The sequence below is a fragment of the Rhea pennata genome, chromosome 4 (genome assembly GCF_028389875.1).
Source record: "Rhea pennata isolate bPtePen1 chromosome 4, bPtePen1.pri, whole genome shotgun sequence".
NCBI lineage: Eukaryota > Metazoa > Chordata > Aves > Rheiformes > Rheidae > Rhea > Rhea pennata.
This window is the reverse complement of record NC_084666.1, coordinates 1,747,253-1,762,273: the sequence shown is the minus strand read 5'-3', so window position 1 is coordinate 1,762,273 and position 15,021 is coordinate 1,747,253. Positions and strand designations below refer to the sequence as shown.

The window sequence follows — 15,021 nt, the reverse complement described above, 5'->3', positions numbered from 1 at the left end:
AATCCTCCCAGCAGCCCCCTGAGATGGGGCCGATAAGTTCCTCAGATCCTGCAACCCGATTTGTGAAGCTCTAGATCTGGCTTAAATGGTTTGTAGGGGAGGTAGGTCTGGGATTTTACTGTTTTTTGATTGATATATATGTAAATCAGAGCCACTTTCTTTAAAGGAGCATTATAAAGACGCCTTGGTTCCTACCTACCCTGCAGGCAACGTGAAGTGGGAACGAGTCAGGGCAATCAGACCATATAGGAATGTCACCAACTCCTTTGGTCGCTCTGCTAATTTGTTCTTGTAAGGCTTGAGGGCCTTTTTCCTGTAGGTTATTTAGAAACAAATTCAAATTTCTGTGATTTTTCTAAAGGAATTGTAGGAGGTAAGTAAGGCTTGTGAAAGCCCGCAGCCGTCTAAAGCAGCGCAGAGAAATGGAAGAGCTCTTTACAGAAGGCCAGATAGGTGGGTCCTGCTTCCTTTGTGAAAGAAAAACAGTGAGAAGGGTTGGAGAGGGCAAGAAACCATCGTGCCAGAAGGACGAATTACAAGTAAAAGAGGATACGCGGATACTAGATTCTTACTGAGAAAGGCAAGGAAACCACACCATCTTCCAGAGCTGATAACTGGGGATCTTCATGTTTGCTGAACTCATGCAATTAAAAAGAAAATGCCCAAAGCTTTCTCCCCGTGTTTGAACTCATGGGAGGGTTGGTTTTGTCCCCTCCTCCCCCCCGCCTTTGAAGAAAGGAGCTGCAGTCCCGGGGGATGAGTAAGTAGCAGGAGGCGAGCTGCCTTGCCTGCCTTTCGTCACGACAGTAATTACAGCGAGAAGGCCCTTCGCCCGCTGATGGAAGAGACTCGGCCTGGGCATGTCCTGGCTCTCAAAAAAAAAAAAAAAAAAGGAAAAAAAAAAGGAAAAAAAAAGCAACAGCAGAAAGCGCTGGCCTGTAACGGAGCAGAGGCTAAAGACCTGACTCTGCGTGAGTCAGCTCGGGAGCGAGGCATCGCTCTCCGCCGGCCAGCCGGGAGCTGGGTGCGCGGGGATGCGGAGCGGGTGAAAACGGGACCTCTCCCGGGCGACTGGGGCGCTGGGGTTTGCCTTGCGCCTTCGGGTGCACGAGACTGACTTTTTGCTGAATTTACGGTGTCAGGAGGAATAACAAAAAAAATGGAATAATTCTGCCCGAAGCTATTCCTGGCTGGCGGAGTAACAAGGATGCAGCATCCCCGTGCTCAGGGAATTGTGATTCCTGATTTCTCCCTTGCAGTCGCCCGCGCAGCAGCTGCCCGTCGCGGAAAGCGCTTGGCATCGCCTCGGTTTGACACGTGTGCTCTCGCTTTAGCTCGGCTCGCCGCGGAGCCGCCGGCGGGAAGCGCCGCTCCGGCACGGCACGGCACGGCCAAGCCGGCCCGCGGCCCGGGCAGGGTTGCACGAACTTTTTCCCCGTGGTTTTTAGCGACGGCTCGGAAACGGTCTGCTAAGTGCAGTGCCGCGCTGCCGGAAATAGGAGCAGAACTGACGTTTGGCTTCGAGGCTGCCCTCTTCCTGAGTTAGCCAGCGAGAGGGGGCTGCCCTTGCCGCTGTGCTCGCTAAGAAATACGTGGTGTTCGGGGCCACCTTTCAGATAAAATAAGCCAAAGTTTTCCCCCACTTTTTTTTTTTTTAAGGGGTTTTCGGCAAGGAAAGGGCCGCAGCCTCCAAAATCACCGTTTTGAGCACCGGTCCTTGCGCGAGCCTGACCGAAAAAGCCTTTCGTCTTTGACGGCCGCTTGTTGTTTTTATTTCTCGTTAGACAAGTTAATGTAAATCTCATTGACAGGGCTACTCCAAACAGGCTGATTTGTTGACGTTAAGCTTTGCGGGAGCCGGGAGGGTTGTGTCAACACCTCGAGCGCGCTGCCGGGTTAACAAAGCAAGGACGCTTCCCGGGGGGGCGGCGGGAGCAGCCGCTGCGCGCCGTGGCCGGCAGAAGGCTCGGGCTCTGTTTTTATTTTCGGTTTCCTTTAATCCTCTGGTAGGCTTGTATCTCGATAACCTCCCTTTGGAAGGTAATCAGGGAAGGTCAAGAGGCGACGCTGACCCGGGATGGGGAAGCAATCTTTCAGCCATCGGCCCGAGCCTGTCCTCCGCGGTGTCGGCACGGACTCTTTGCAAAGAGTTGGGGGGTTTTCGGTGTTGGGGGTTTTCGGTATTTTTTGTTTTTTTCCCCCTTCTACTTTACCCATTTTTGCACTTATTTTTGGCAGGGGTTTCAGCTGGAGCCGCGCCGGCCGCGGAGCGCGGAGAGCGCGTGGCGGAGAGCGCACCGAGCGCGTCGCTTTGCCTCTTAAACGCGGCGGTTACCTAGAGTTTTTTATTATTATTATTGTTATTATTTTCTCCTTTAAAACGCTGAACGGCCCCATCACGCGTTAAAAACGAAAGCGACCGGGAGTAAAAGCAGAGCGCGAGCCCCAAAGCCCCCAGCTCTCCGGCTCGGCCTCGGCCCGAGCCGAGCTTGCGGAGCGGGTGGTGGCGGGCGGGGGGCAGGTACCCCGGACCGGGAGACGCCGTCCCGGCCGCCTTTGACTGAAAACTCCCTGTGTTGCCCTCCGTAGGGGGACGCGGACGCCCACTCGACCATGTCGGTGAGTACCCAGCCGCGCGCCTTCGCTGTGCTCTGCTCGCAGCTCGCCCCTCGGAGGCGGCCTTCGACCGGAAAGGGTCCCGCTGCTCGGAAGGGCCGGCGCAGAAACGGCTCCTTTTGGAGGCTGGTTTTGCCTCTCGGCGTCGCCCTGCCGCCGCTTCCCCGGCAAAGCCGAGCGGGCCTTTGGGACCTGCCCCCCGGTTCGACGGCCGCCTCCGACCGCGGGCGCCGGTGCTTGCGGCGTGCGGCCGGCACGGTATCCCGAGGCTCTGCCCCGGGACAGAGGCACAAAACAGCGCCCGGCTTTTGCAAGCCTTTGGCAATTTGGAAGCCAGATGCATTTCTTTCTTTAATTGAATCCAGTGCCTAGGCAGCTGTGGAGTCAGCTCCCTATGGAGAGGGGCGCATTCGTTTCGTTAAGGTAAATCAATGGAAAATAATACTTGCAGGTCCCCTGGAAAGGGTCAGGAGTGGCATAAATTCCTCCACGTGCCAGGACTTTACCTGGCCGCTCAAAGCCGGTTTGGTTTTTAACCACAACAGATGCTAATTTGCCTTTCAACCCCTCTAACTTGTCGTAGGGACAGACCTCCTTCCCCCAAATCTTGGCACGGATGGAGCCAAGTGTCCAAAAAGAGCCTCTGCCCGGCCCCGGGACGGGGCCGCACGTGCCGAGCGGCGCTTGCATGGCTGCGCGGTGCTGTGCTGCCTGCCTTGGCGTGCCTCCGGGGCTGTGCCTTGCCTTGCTGCTCTCCTCCGGCGTCTCTGAAACCCCAAATACTTGCAGAAAAGTGAAAATAAAGAAAAGGAGGGGCAGACATGAGAGCTGATGGTTACCTTAAAGGGAGGAGCAAAGTGTTCGGACACGGTAGATTTGACTTAGTTTGCTGGCGAGAAGGCCAACCTCGGCTTAACCCAGGCAGAGCTGGTTAACTAGGATCCCGGTAAGCCGAGTTATCTTGTAATTACATAGTTTCTTGTATGCTTTTAGCATGCAGCAAATTAATTGAAGCTAAAATGCCCGTTCCCGTAAATCCTTTGAATCCGGGCGCATGCTTACCTAGGTGTTGCTTCCCTCGGCGGAGTTGCCCTGGCATGTTGCGCTGTGATTTTATGTTACAAACTTAAATTTATGAAGCTATTCTGCGCTTCCTTTTGCATGCACGTGCATAAACAGAGAATCAGATGTGCGGGACGGGGAATTTGGCGGTCGGAAATCCGTCCCCGGCGTAAGGCACTGAAACGTGCCTGCTGTTGCCCGCACCGAAGGCCCCGCTCTGTACCTTCCAAACACCCCAAAGAAGCTAAAGTGGGGTGGTTTTTCCCCCCTTCAGGCTCAAATTTAAGTGAAACAATAAGGCTTTGCAATTACCTGCTTTCCTCCTGTTCCACGCACCGGCACCGTGAAGCCTTGTTAAGGCTCCCGCTAAGTCGCGGGCGCGCGGAGGAACATCGCTTAACGCCGCATCCGCTCCCCGAGCGCGGGAACAGCCCGGCCCGCCTGCGAGCGGCGAAACCCTCGAGCGCGTGTGGCTCTCCCTTGGGATCCCTTTGCAACGCCTTGGGAATTGCAGTCGCCCTGGGAATTACGGAGAATTTGCACCATTTTTGGTCCCTTTTTTGTCCATCCCCCCCCCCCGCGTTTTGCATCGCAGGGATGCGTCAGCCCGTCCCTCGGGCATCTGTGCAAGGGGAAATCGGTGCCAACGCGGCGCCGGGAGCCTTGGCGTCTGCGGGCACGAAGCGAGAGAAACGGGCAGCGCTGGCGTTTCGGAAGGACCCGCGGCGAGGACGCCGTCCGCCGGTCCTGGGCGCCTTTCGCCTTTTGTGGCCGAACGCCCAAGGGAGGCAGTGCAGATGCGATCCTGCGCACGCTCCCCTTTCCGGTGTCCCTGCTGCCGTAGTTGGCAGATGCTTGGCCCTGGCAAATCAGCAGAAATAAGTATGGTTCGAGCCCTTTATATGTTAGGGGTGGAAGGGGGAAAAAAAATCTGTGTTTAATCAACTTTTTGTTTCCAAAATGGCAGCTGCTTTGTATTTAATGGAAAATCAGACTCTTCCCAATGGAAAGAATGTTATTCCCAAAGCGAAGACAAAAGAAAATAAAAGCCACAAAAGAGGGAGGATGAAATATGTCTTCCCCCCCCCCCCTTCTCATTTGTTCCGGTTTTGGCTCCCTGATAATCTCTGGGCCGCAGCTCTGCTTTGTGGCAGGCGTTTCGGAAAGTCTCGCCCCGTGGAGGACGTGGGGAGCGGTGGCAGGGCTGCGCGGCGCGAGGATGGCCGGGAGGAATCAGAGGCGTGGGGCAACCTTCTGGCGGGCGTTACTGGTGGCCCGGGTGAGGGCAGCGTTCGGGATGTTGGGAGCCGCTGAGCTTTGGCCGAGCGGATCCGTGGGACCTTGCTTTGGTTCCCGGTTATTGGTTTGAAAGGGGGTCACCCAAAGAAAGAGGAAGGCAGCAAACTGGAGCGGTGGCACGGGGTGAAGCTCCTTGCTCGTGCTTCTGCAGCACCTCTAGGAGACCACACAGCGACTGGGGTGGACCAGGCACTGCACACAACTGTCTCTGTGCCATAGACGTTAGCAAAGTGATTAATTAAAAATACCTTGCCACGGATTTGTATGGGGACCGTGTCCCGCGTAAGAAAGATGGCACGGATCTTGAAATCTGCTCTTTCTGTGTGTTTTCCCCTTGTGCACACCTCAGCTTCCAAAGCTGAGCTTTGCTGTAAACCATTGATCTGGATGTCCACAAAAACAGCTCCTCGTGCTTATGTGTTTATATATACCTCCATAAGTCTTCAAAGAAACCATCCCATGGTCAGCCTTAGCTGTGTTGCAAGGTACTTCCCTTCTCCACACACTGCCCTTCCTTCTGTTTATTTATTTTCTTGGTTTAAAAAGGAATAGATGTTCATTTGGCAACTCTGACAGCACAGTTGGAGCGAGGGAAAACCTCGTGTTCCTGTGCGAGTCATGGACCCACGAGTGCACGTGGTTAGAAAATCCTTGATTCATGCTTTTGCTGGGGAGGTTTTTGCTGCTGCTTGCAAACAAGTACATGCCGTTCTTGCTGGCCTAGATCCCTGGATGCCTCTGGTGGGAAAACTTTGCCATAAAGCTAGTGATCCTACAAGTTAAGTGATTCTTGGATATTTGGGAAAGAAGGAAAAAAAAAAGGGGGGGAAAAGAAAAAAGCCAAGCCCTTGCAGATCTGTGTGTGGGAGCTGGTTAAGGCCAAGATGCGAGTGCTTCTGCACTGCTCTGGGTTTGCACCTCCCACTGGCTTCATCCAAAATAGCCTCCAGCTGCTGACCTGGGCCATCTTCTACAGAGCCAAACTGCCACGGTTCTTTCTATTTTACAGGAATGTGAGGGTTTGTGCTGGGCTGCAGCGGTCAGTATAATTGTTTGGCTGGTTTATTTTTTGTGTGGTGAGGATAATTGCTGTATTTTTTTTTTTTTTTGGTCTGGTTGCTGCTAAACTACTTTTGACAGTTTGGATTTGCCCTGTGTTTGTCTTGCTACAGTATCTGTGACAGCATGTTTTCCCCTTAACGGCTGAAAGAGAATTTAAGTGGTAAATGTTTGCTTCTGAAAATGACTCTCCATCATTTTTTAGATACTGCTGGAAATCAGCCACTTTAAAAATGGGCTTTCACTGAACTTTAGCAGGAGTTTGAAAGCTATTGTGCAGTCGAAGGATGGTGTCTCCCGGGTGGTTGTAGCAACCGCCATTTCAGTCTTCAGGTGTCATTGGTTTTCCAGGTGAGGGGATGTTTGCACAAAACAAATTCCACTTGAAATTATGCTGGTCAGCACTGCTTTGGGGCATTGCTGCTGTGGGTTTGCTTGGTTGAAGCTGAAGATATTGCAAGGCTTGGAAGTCTGTCTCTTGAACCGAGTAATAAGCTGTTATATTATATGGATGAAGCTGTGGGAAGATAAAAATCTGTTTAATTTGGAAAAGGGCATAGCTGAACCCAAATGGTGGTCATCTCTTTCAAAGACTGTGGTTTGCTAGTGGCAGTGTAGCTTCCTCCATTGGGGGCTAAAATAGCCCAAGTAATTCAGTACACCGGGTCGCAGGAGGAGGAGCGCTGCCCACAGCCAGCCCTGAGTAGAGGACTGATTCTCTTAAACCAGAAAATACTGTTCATCTGACCACTTCTGGCATGGCAGATCCCAGCTTTTCTCCGATGCCTCGAACATGAATGTTCTTGAGCACAAGGTGATGTCTCATTCCTAGTAAACCGTGCTGGAGTCACCTGTGTCCTACATCCCGAGAGGCAGAGTGGATCTGGGGACATGTAAGGGAGAGTGTTGACGTGAGGGTGATGTCATCAAACGTTGGTCGGTCGTTACCAGTTTTGCTTGCTCTCTGAAGTATGTTTCTTAAAGAAATGTGTCTCTTGCCACCGCTTCATATTTCATAAGCGTGGGCTCCAGAAAACCAAGAACTTTATTGTTGCCAAGTAATATGAAGGACTTGATGGGGGTCCAGCTTGAGGGCCCCTGATTCCCCAACAGGTGTTGTGCATGCTCAGAGCCCCTGTGGTGCAAACACTCTTCATCACAACCTCCATTTGTGGTTTAGAAAGTTCCTTCTTAACCTTGACAGATTTCAAAACCACCTAAAATTTGTAGCTTTGGGCCGGTCGCCTGGCCTCTTCCATGTCTCCAGTCAATGCGTTGGCCTCTGTGGTTAGAGATGACTTCCCAAAGCCGTAGATCAAATACGGACCTTGATACCACCTGAGATCAATAGGGGACCATTAATCTTGTTGGCCGCTGAAGTCACACATGAGGCATCTCTTTCTCTCCTGTTCCAGGCAGGTCATGTCTAACGTGGAGACAGGTCTCAGCCGTAGCACGTTCCCCGCTGGAAACCAGCTAACCATCGTGCTCTCGCCTTTTTTTCCATAATGCAAACAATTTATTTTCTCTGCTTATTAAGAGTACCACAAAACAAACCTTTAGCCATGTAAATAGAATGAGTGTTGTAAAGTGGGCAAAATGCAGATATGTCTGCAAGTATCTGGGTTTGTAAGTACACTGTGGAGTGGGGCGATGCAATTGGTGTGGTCTGTGTGGTGGGATTTGGGATGTTTGTGGATTTCAGCTCTGCTGTTCACAATAGGTGCTGAGCTTTTCCAGGGAATGACTTTCTCTCTTCTGATACCTAATGTGACACTAATAGTCCTAGGGATGGATTTTAATGTCATAAGATCCCGCATGCAAATATGCTAAGAATGTAAAGTGGTTGATTGTGTAAACAAGTTCTTGTTGTCTGTGCAGTTTTGACTTGCACTTGAACTGTACTGATGGCTTTATGCTGCATCAAATGCCCACCTTCTGTGCATGATGTTTGGAAGAAGAAAATCTTAAATGTTCCTCAGAGGGAATTGGAGACTGTGGTTCTGAGGTTTTACAAGCCTTTTGTGTGCATATGGCTGTTTTTCTCCAAAACCTGGAAAGGTGATGATTGAAAGTCATGCCTATTGGAAATCTATATGGCTTCCCCTCATCGCGTTGTCCAGAAGGATGTGTATTAATTCTTCCCCTTGTTAAAACTGTCCAGAGAGCAAGGTGCTGACCAAAGTCCTCCCCTACCCTTTTGCCTCAGAAATTAATGCTGTGGCTGGTGCTGGTGGGAAGGTGACATTGTAAGCTATCTGCATCACAGCGAGTTCTGCATGTGCTAATGATCAGAGATGAGACCAAGATCGTTAATGTTCACAGTTGATGGATGGCAGAGTAAAGCATGAAGATTGGAGTGCCCATGTGGTAAGGGAGCCCAGAGGCAGACTATGGTCTCCTGGGGCATTGCACCTCTGGTGAAGGCAGATGGTTGTGGTGTGGAAGAGCCTTGCGGGACCACATCGTGTCCTGCATCCTCAATTGTGCAGCGATGTGCAGGGGTGTGAAGAGGCATAGGCAGTCGGTGTTGTCCCGAGCAACAAGAAAAAAGTTGGCTTGGAATTTTTAGCTGAAATCCTGAAAGTGAGAGTCTGAGGTAAATGACATTGTATCTGCTTCCTCTTTGGGTAGAGAACTTCTCTTGGAATAACAGGATATCTGATCTTTTGCCCTCCACATAGGCAGAAAGCTTTTTCTTTTCTTAGAAAGCAGGATTTCCAATCCTTAAGTCTTTCTTGTGCTTTTTCTCTCTGATTTTAGTTTCCATGTCCCTTTTCATTATGATGCAATATTCTAGCAGATCATTTCCTAGCACCCTGCAGAAGGGCAATGGCACTTTTCTACTGTTTCATGCTATCCCTGACTTCTTCTCCAAACTGTGGTGCTCCAGGGTAGTCACGTTTTCAAGGTGTGTCATGCACCTTGTGCTTTCAGGGTCCACACTTGGCTTTTTGCTACTCTATATTTTTCCCAATGATTTGACACTCAATGCTGTTGTATTTTAATTCCATATGGTTGCTTCCCTTCTCATGACTTAATCCGAGTTTGATTTAGCTGAGTTTCCCAGCGGTTTTCAAGATCAGCATATTACCACTTTTAAATACTGGTGCAGAAGCTTCCTATACATTTCCCTCAAACTGCTCAGTGCTCCGAGATCAGTACTAAACTGATGCTAATGGAGAAAACTCCGCTGCCTCTGCTCTCTCTGTTGTTGGGTCCATGTTATCCAGACCTCCAGGTCTAAGGGTAGGAACTTCCATCCTGTGCTGAGCTCCCTGGGCTGTTGCCTGCTTCCCCAGGCTCATGCGGGCGCTCACCTCTGAGCTACCACAAACATGTTCATGGAGCCTGATGCTGCTTTGGCGGCCGGATCGGCGACGGCCAGCCGAGCTCACAGGCTACTTGAGAGCTCCAGCATGCCACACCTCACTGGGCTTCCTCCACGCCAACGGATTAGGAGTCTTCTACTTGAAGGTGCTTTTATCAGTAGAGATAGTTGTGTGATAGGAACGCTCCAGTCTATCCCTGTAATGTCCCTTGCTGTGATTCTTCTTTTAAACAGATAACACAGGAGAAAGGAGGAAGTTTCTTGGAGGCAGCTAGAGGTGGGTAGCCACCAACCAACCATCCTAAAGTGTTCCTCAAGTGCAGAGAGTGATTGCAATTCGTTTCTGTCTTCCCCCTTCCCAAATAACTGCGGGATCTCTGGGAGGGACATGGCTCTTCGTAATTACTTTCTCCTAGGGAGAGTTTTCTGCTCAGTTCGTTTCTTCTTCAGCTGACTTGATCCTTCTTCTTGACCATCCATTTTGTTCAGGACGTTCAGTTGTTTCTCCTGGCCCCGTTCATTTCGGATACGCTGGTGTTAATTTGCAAAATATTGGGCCTAGATCCACAGCTGGTTTTAAAAATAAAAATAAAGTACTTGGTCCAGACGCTTTGAGATGAGAGCACAAATGACTTTCAGGTTGGTACTCCACGTTCTTCTGTGCGGCTAGTGGCATGCACGCGCACACACTCTTGCCACTGTGTCAGCAACCCGCTCCCGTCCCATAGCTCATGGGACATTGTGCACATTTAATGTTACGCAAGTTAATTTGAACGTGAATGTCAGAATGGACAATTAGTAACAGGCTTGCTAGGTTTTTTTTGTTTTGTTTTGTAAGTAAACTTCTTAAACTGGGAAGGAAGTCGACATGTTTTTGTTTTGACTGTTCATGAAGTGTTAATTTTTCTGGATAGTTTTATTTTATTTAGATTTTAAGATCTTTAGGGCCTAAAGTGTGACTTCTTTTTTTCCATGCCCACATGAAGAATATCTGTTTTCATTGTTCTCAGTAAGGTAAAAAGCACAAGGTACGAGTGGTTTCTTATGGTCTTGGCTTTATCTTGGATGAGCTGATCCCTCAGTCAGGTAAAATCTGCCTTTTCAGGCATTCCAAAAATTTTCCAAGCTCTTCAAAACAACTCAATTTACCTCTGAAGAGAATAAAAAAAAAGAAAACACTAGACATGGTTCTAGTCCCCCAGCTCTCAGTATGTTTACCATGCTGAGGACCTGTCTAATGGCCGTTATTTAAACCCAACCCATAAAAAATAAAAGCAGGCAGAATGTAAGGCCTGACAAAACAATTTGGTGTCTGCATTCAAGCAGGCTTTCAGGCAGGCGTTTGAAGAAGGGACTAGAAGTCCCTTGCAGAAAGGAAAAGGCCCTTCTTTCTGCTGTCTTTTCTTAAGGTTTTCTTCTCTACCAAACAATTCCTCTTTATTATAGCATCACATTTCCATTTGCTGCAAAATATTTCATCCATAATATGTTAAGAATTGGAAAAGTCAGCAAATTTCACATTAAAATACCGGGATGTCTTGCATTGCATAAATTACTACATTGAATCGGTGTAAAGATGTGCTTTTTTTTGCAAGAGGCAGTAACACAACATCTGCTGCACGTTGAAGAAGCAGGTCCTGAAGCAAGCCTCATTTTTTTGTTTTGTTTTGTTTTTTGTTTTGGTGGTAGTTGGAGAATTCAGTTAACTATTGTAAGACAGGAAAAAAAAATCTGTTTGTAGCCTGCAGAAATGAGATCATTTGGAGCCTGCCAGGCTTTGGGTTTTGTGGAAAGGCTGCCTTCCCTTGGCGAGTCGGTGGCGATGTTCTTGGTGCTGCAACAAGACTTCTGTGTGCAGGTTATTGACTACGTTGCGGGTGGCTTTGGGAGAGGAACCTACCTGGCTCGGTTATGGGACGCTCCTGCACAGCTGGGCGCTTGGGGTCCCTCGGTGGCAGGGGTCCCCTGGGACAACTGCCAGCACTTTGACACGGGTTAAGAGCACGAGGTGGGTGCTGAAGGAGCCCCCTCTCTTCCTCCTGCGGTGAGGTAGGTAGCAGCAGCATATTCCTGATTGCATGTTAAGATTAATGGGTATTTATTTTAACAACCATTCAATTTCAGTAGCTTTTAATGAGTCCTTTGATAGCAAGTTCCTTAATTAACAAGGCAGCCTTTCAGTTTTTCCCTTCCCTAATTGTTAACATATTTGCTATTTTCAAACAAATACACTACCGTGAGCAATGCCGGCTCGGCAGTTTCCATGCTGACCTTCCCCACGGTGGCTGTTCAGCCTCCTGGGAACCCGAAGGATTTAATCTACTGCCCAAGGATGAAATACAAATGAAGTGAGATGATTTCATGCCTGACTTCCTGAAGCATGATTGACTTGGTGGGGATTTGTGGGCTCTGCTGAGAGTAGCCTGTGCCCTTGTGCTCTGGTAGGTGCCCCTTGACTTGTATCCTTGGAAGAGCTTCAGAGAAGGTTTGGTTTCTCCATTGCATTAGTTGGCATGGCCACAAACGAGCTAGCTGTATGTTAGACCCAGGTACCCAGAGGAAATCTGGGGGAGGGGAGAAGACTGCCTCGCCTTGAAAGGTGTCACGGAAAGCCCAACTGCAGGAGAAATAATAATTACTAAATGTAAATTGAAGCAGGTTGCGCTTAAGGCCACGGGCAGAGTGATTCATTGCTGAATAAAACAGTCACAAAATGATTCTAGTTTCAAAACAAAGCCCCCGGCTCTTGCTCTAACGATACGCTCAGGAGGAGGAGAATTGCTTTATTTCAGGCACTGACCACCGAATAGCGGCGTCACGGCCGACAGGGACAGACTGGCAGACATTCAGGCGTCTCGGCCATTGTGCTTTGTAGACCTTCACCCGTGACCGCAGTCCTCCCTCACGCAAATCCAGTTAATTTTTTATGAGGTTTGCAAAGGTCTTGAATAAACAATTGGTACAGTAGAGATTTTCCAGGAAGCGCCCGTTAATATTTGAGGCTCTTCAGTTTTCTGTCAAGTTAGTAAATGAGTTATTGGTAACTTGAAGGTGGGTTTTTTCAATGTACTTGTCTCCAAGAGCTCAGGTCTTGGTTACATGATTCCTGCTTCGTCCTCCTCTCCAATCTGCATCTTGTATTTTAGATAAATTGTCCTTGAGCTTGAGATATTGGGGTGTCTAGGAGGGTAAAGCATTTCTGTAATACCTATAGGCCATTACTGAGCTGCTTTTACAGCTGCAGTAGGGAGAACAGGGAGAGATGAGAACGTCACCCTGCAAATTCGTGGGGAGCTGGCACAGGGAGAGCATTTGGGAGTGCCCACTGCTGCACTGCGTGCTTAAAAATAATTAAAGCATGGTCTGAGCTGTCCCTGCTGAACATGCTGGAAAGCTATGGCTCCCTCTGAAATTTCACCATCAGGGCTGGATTTTCTAGGAGCAAGGATGTCGAGGGATGACTCCTCTAATCTGGTGTCATGTGGTATCTATCCACATGCAATCTATACCATCTCAAGCGTGAGCATGAACAGCTTTTCTTACTTAAAATAGCAGTTTGTCAATAGTGACATAATAGTGTCCTCATGCTGTTTTTCTCCTATCAGTAACAGCTGCTTATCAAGCTGATATTGCAGTATGTTTCAGGGGAGGTGTTGGGAAGGAGATGTTTCCTGGGAGCACATACCGGTCTTGCAAGGTGCTGCTGCAACTGAGCGTGTTGCACTGAGCATGTGTGTGAGGCCCAGAACATTTTATGTATACTTAAATTTACAATTTAAGACAGATTCTTGTTTTAAAAAATGTTTTTAGGTGTTCAACTATTAAGAATAATGGAAATAAAAGGTCAAACTCTCTGCTGTTGTACAAAAATTCAGCTCCGGTGATTTCAAAGAAGCAGCGCACTTTGCCCCTGACAAAAGTTTTGGACATAGCCAAATACTGTCCAGACAAGGCAGGAGCGGGGAGGACTTTGCCAGAAGCTGCTCCTATGTTTATTTATCTGCTGGATTCCCTTTCCTGTCTCTGCAATGAGACGTAGTAGAAAATACTCGCCAAGAATTTCAGAAAGTGCCACTTCTGGAATTTGCAAGAAGCTTTTGCTATGAAGGCTCAGCAGAGAAGCTGTTCTGCTGTCAAAGCATGATAATTAAATTACCTTTCCATCCTGTGCTGCCTGCATTCGGGTTATTAACTTGACATTTTGTCTCAATTATTTGCTCCTCTTCACGCCCTTGCAGTGCCGCTTGTCATTCACTCTTTATTCGGGCAGGTCCGGCTGGCCGGAGGAATGTATGCCCCAGTGCAGGCATGTTCGCCACACTTACTTTAAGCTTGGGTAACCCTTTCCGTACCTTTGTGGCTGCTGGTCCGACCCTTTCGGGTGCAGAAGGGTGCTCCTCCTCGATCCTCATCAACAGCAAGTTTTGCTGTAGTTCCTAAAAGGATTGAAGTCCTCTTTGGGCTCGACTTACATATCTTGAAACGTAGGCTTCTGCTGAGTTGACCTTGATAGCTGGAGAGCAGCTACGAAGCCACAAATGGAGATGATGGCAGCATTTGCTGGAGTGAAAGCCTTGTATTCAGTGGTGCGTGTTGGTGGAAGTACTGTGGTACACTGGTTCCAGCTCGCAAAGACCTTACATCCCCATAACCCCTACCCCAAAGCATCAGCTTTTCGAGCATGACTTTAACGAATTCTAGAGCTCGGTGTCAAGCCTGAGGCTGTCACTTCCTGTGGAAAAAGGTGGTGTTGGTGTGGTACTGTCAACAAGACGAACCTACCAGCAAAATCTCTGAAGACTGTGCTGTGGGGCAAGCGTGCCCAGCTCTTTGGGCTGGATGGGTTTGGTGAACTCAGATGCTGACATTGTCCTTGAGAGCACCCAGTCCAGAGAGGGCTATGAAGGGCTGTTTTCGCTATCTATGTTGGCTCCCTTTTCCCCAAAGCACAAAAGTGGTTTGGAGAAGAACCATCTCCAGACCAGCATCTCTGTTGGCAGCGAAGGGAACCTGAGGGCATCACCAAGGGGAGATGATGGGGTGAATAAGCCCCAGAGTACTCTGCTGTCCCAATGTGCAATGTGTATTGTACTACTCAGGCTATAGCTGACCTGCCAAAGCTGGAATGAAATTACGGAGCAAGTCCAGGCCAACTCAGAGAGCAGAGAGGGCTTTGCATGTACTGTCCCTTGTCTCCCACCACCCAGCATGTAGCTTTGTGGCGTCCTTCCTTTCCCCTCTGTGTCTTGCCGGTCGCACCCGGAGTGAGCCTGCTGCTCAGTAACGTGCCTGAACTGCCCTGGCGTTTCAGAAAACACAAGTGCGACTGTTTGGACTAATGAAGAAAAATCACAGTCCAAATAGTACTGTGCTTACCACTGCGTTTGGAGAGGAGGAATTGGCCTGAGCAGTGTTTGAAATAACCAGAAGTGTCAAAGCGGCACAAGTAAATGAGGAAATGTAAAAATGTGTGGCTCCGCTAAACTTCATGGCTGTCATGTTTCATCTTAATTTTAGTACGGCTGTTTGTTTGGAAGTGAGGAATGGATGCTTCTGGAAGCTGGAACCTGCAGGTAGCAGCAGGAGATAAAGTACCTTTCCCCGTAATGCCGGGGTCTGTTTTTTATGACATTTTACAAGAAATGTTTCCTACT

General features: G+C 49.0%; 1 protein-coding gene across 4 annotated transcripts in view; it reads left to right on the top strand.

The window, feature by feature from the left end:
* The window catches only part of EXOC6B (exocyst complex component 6B), a 293,100-nt gene that overhangs the window by 188,563 nt on the left and 89,516 nt on the right, over nucleotides 1-15,021 (top strand). For 3 of the 4 annotated variants that reach the window (XM_062574913.1, XM_062574911.1, XM_062574914.1), the window contains exon 19: nucleotides 2,590-2,619. The exons of the other annotated variant lie outside the window; for it this stretch is intronic. In XM_062574913.1, coding sequence (XP_062430897.1) covers nucleotides 2,590-2,619 — 30 coding nt within the window. The remainder of the gene's footprint in view (nucleotides 1-2,589; nucleotides 2,620-15,021) is intronic. 4 annotated transcript variants of the gene reach the window in all.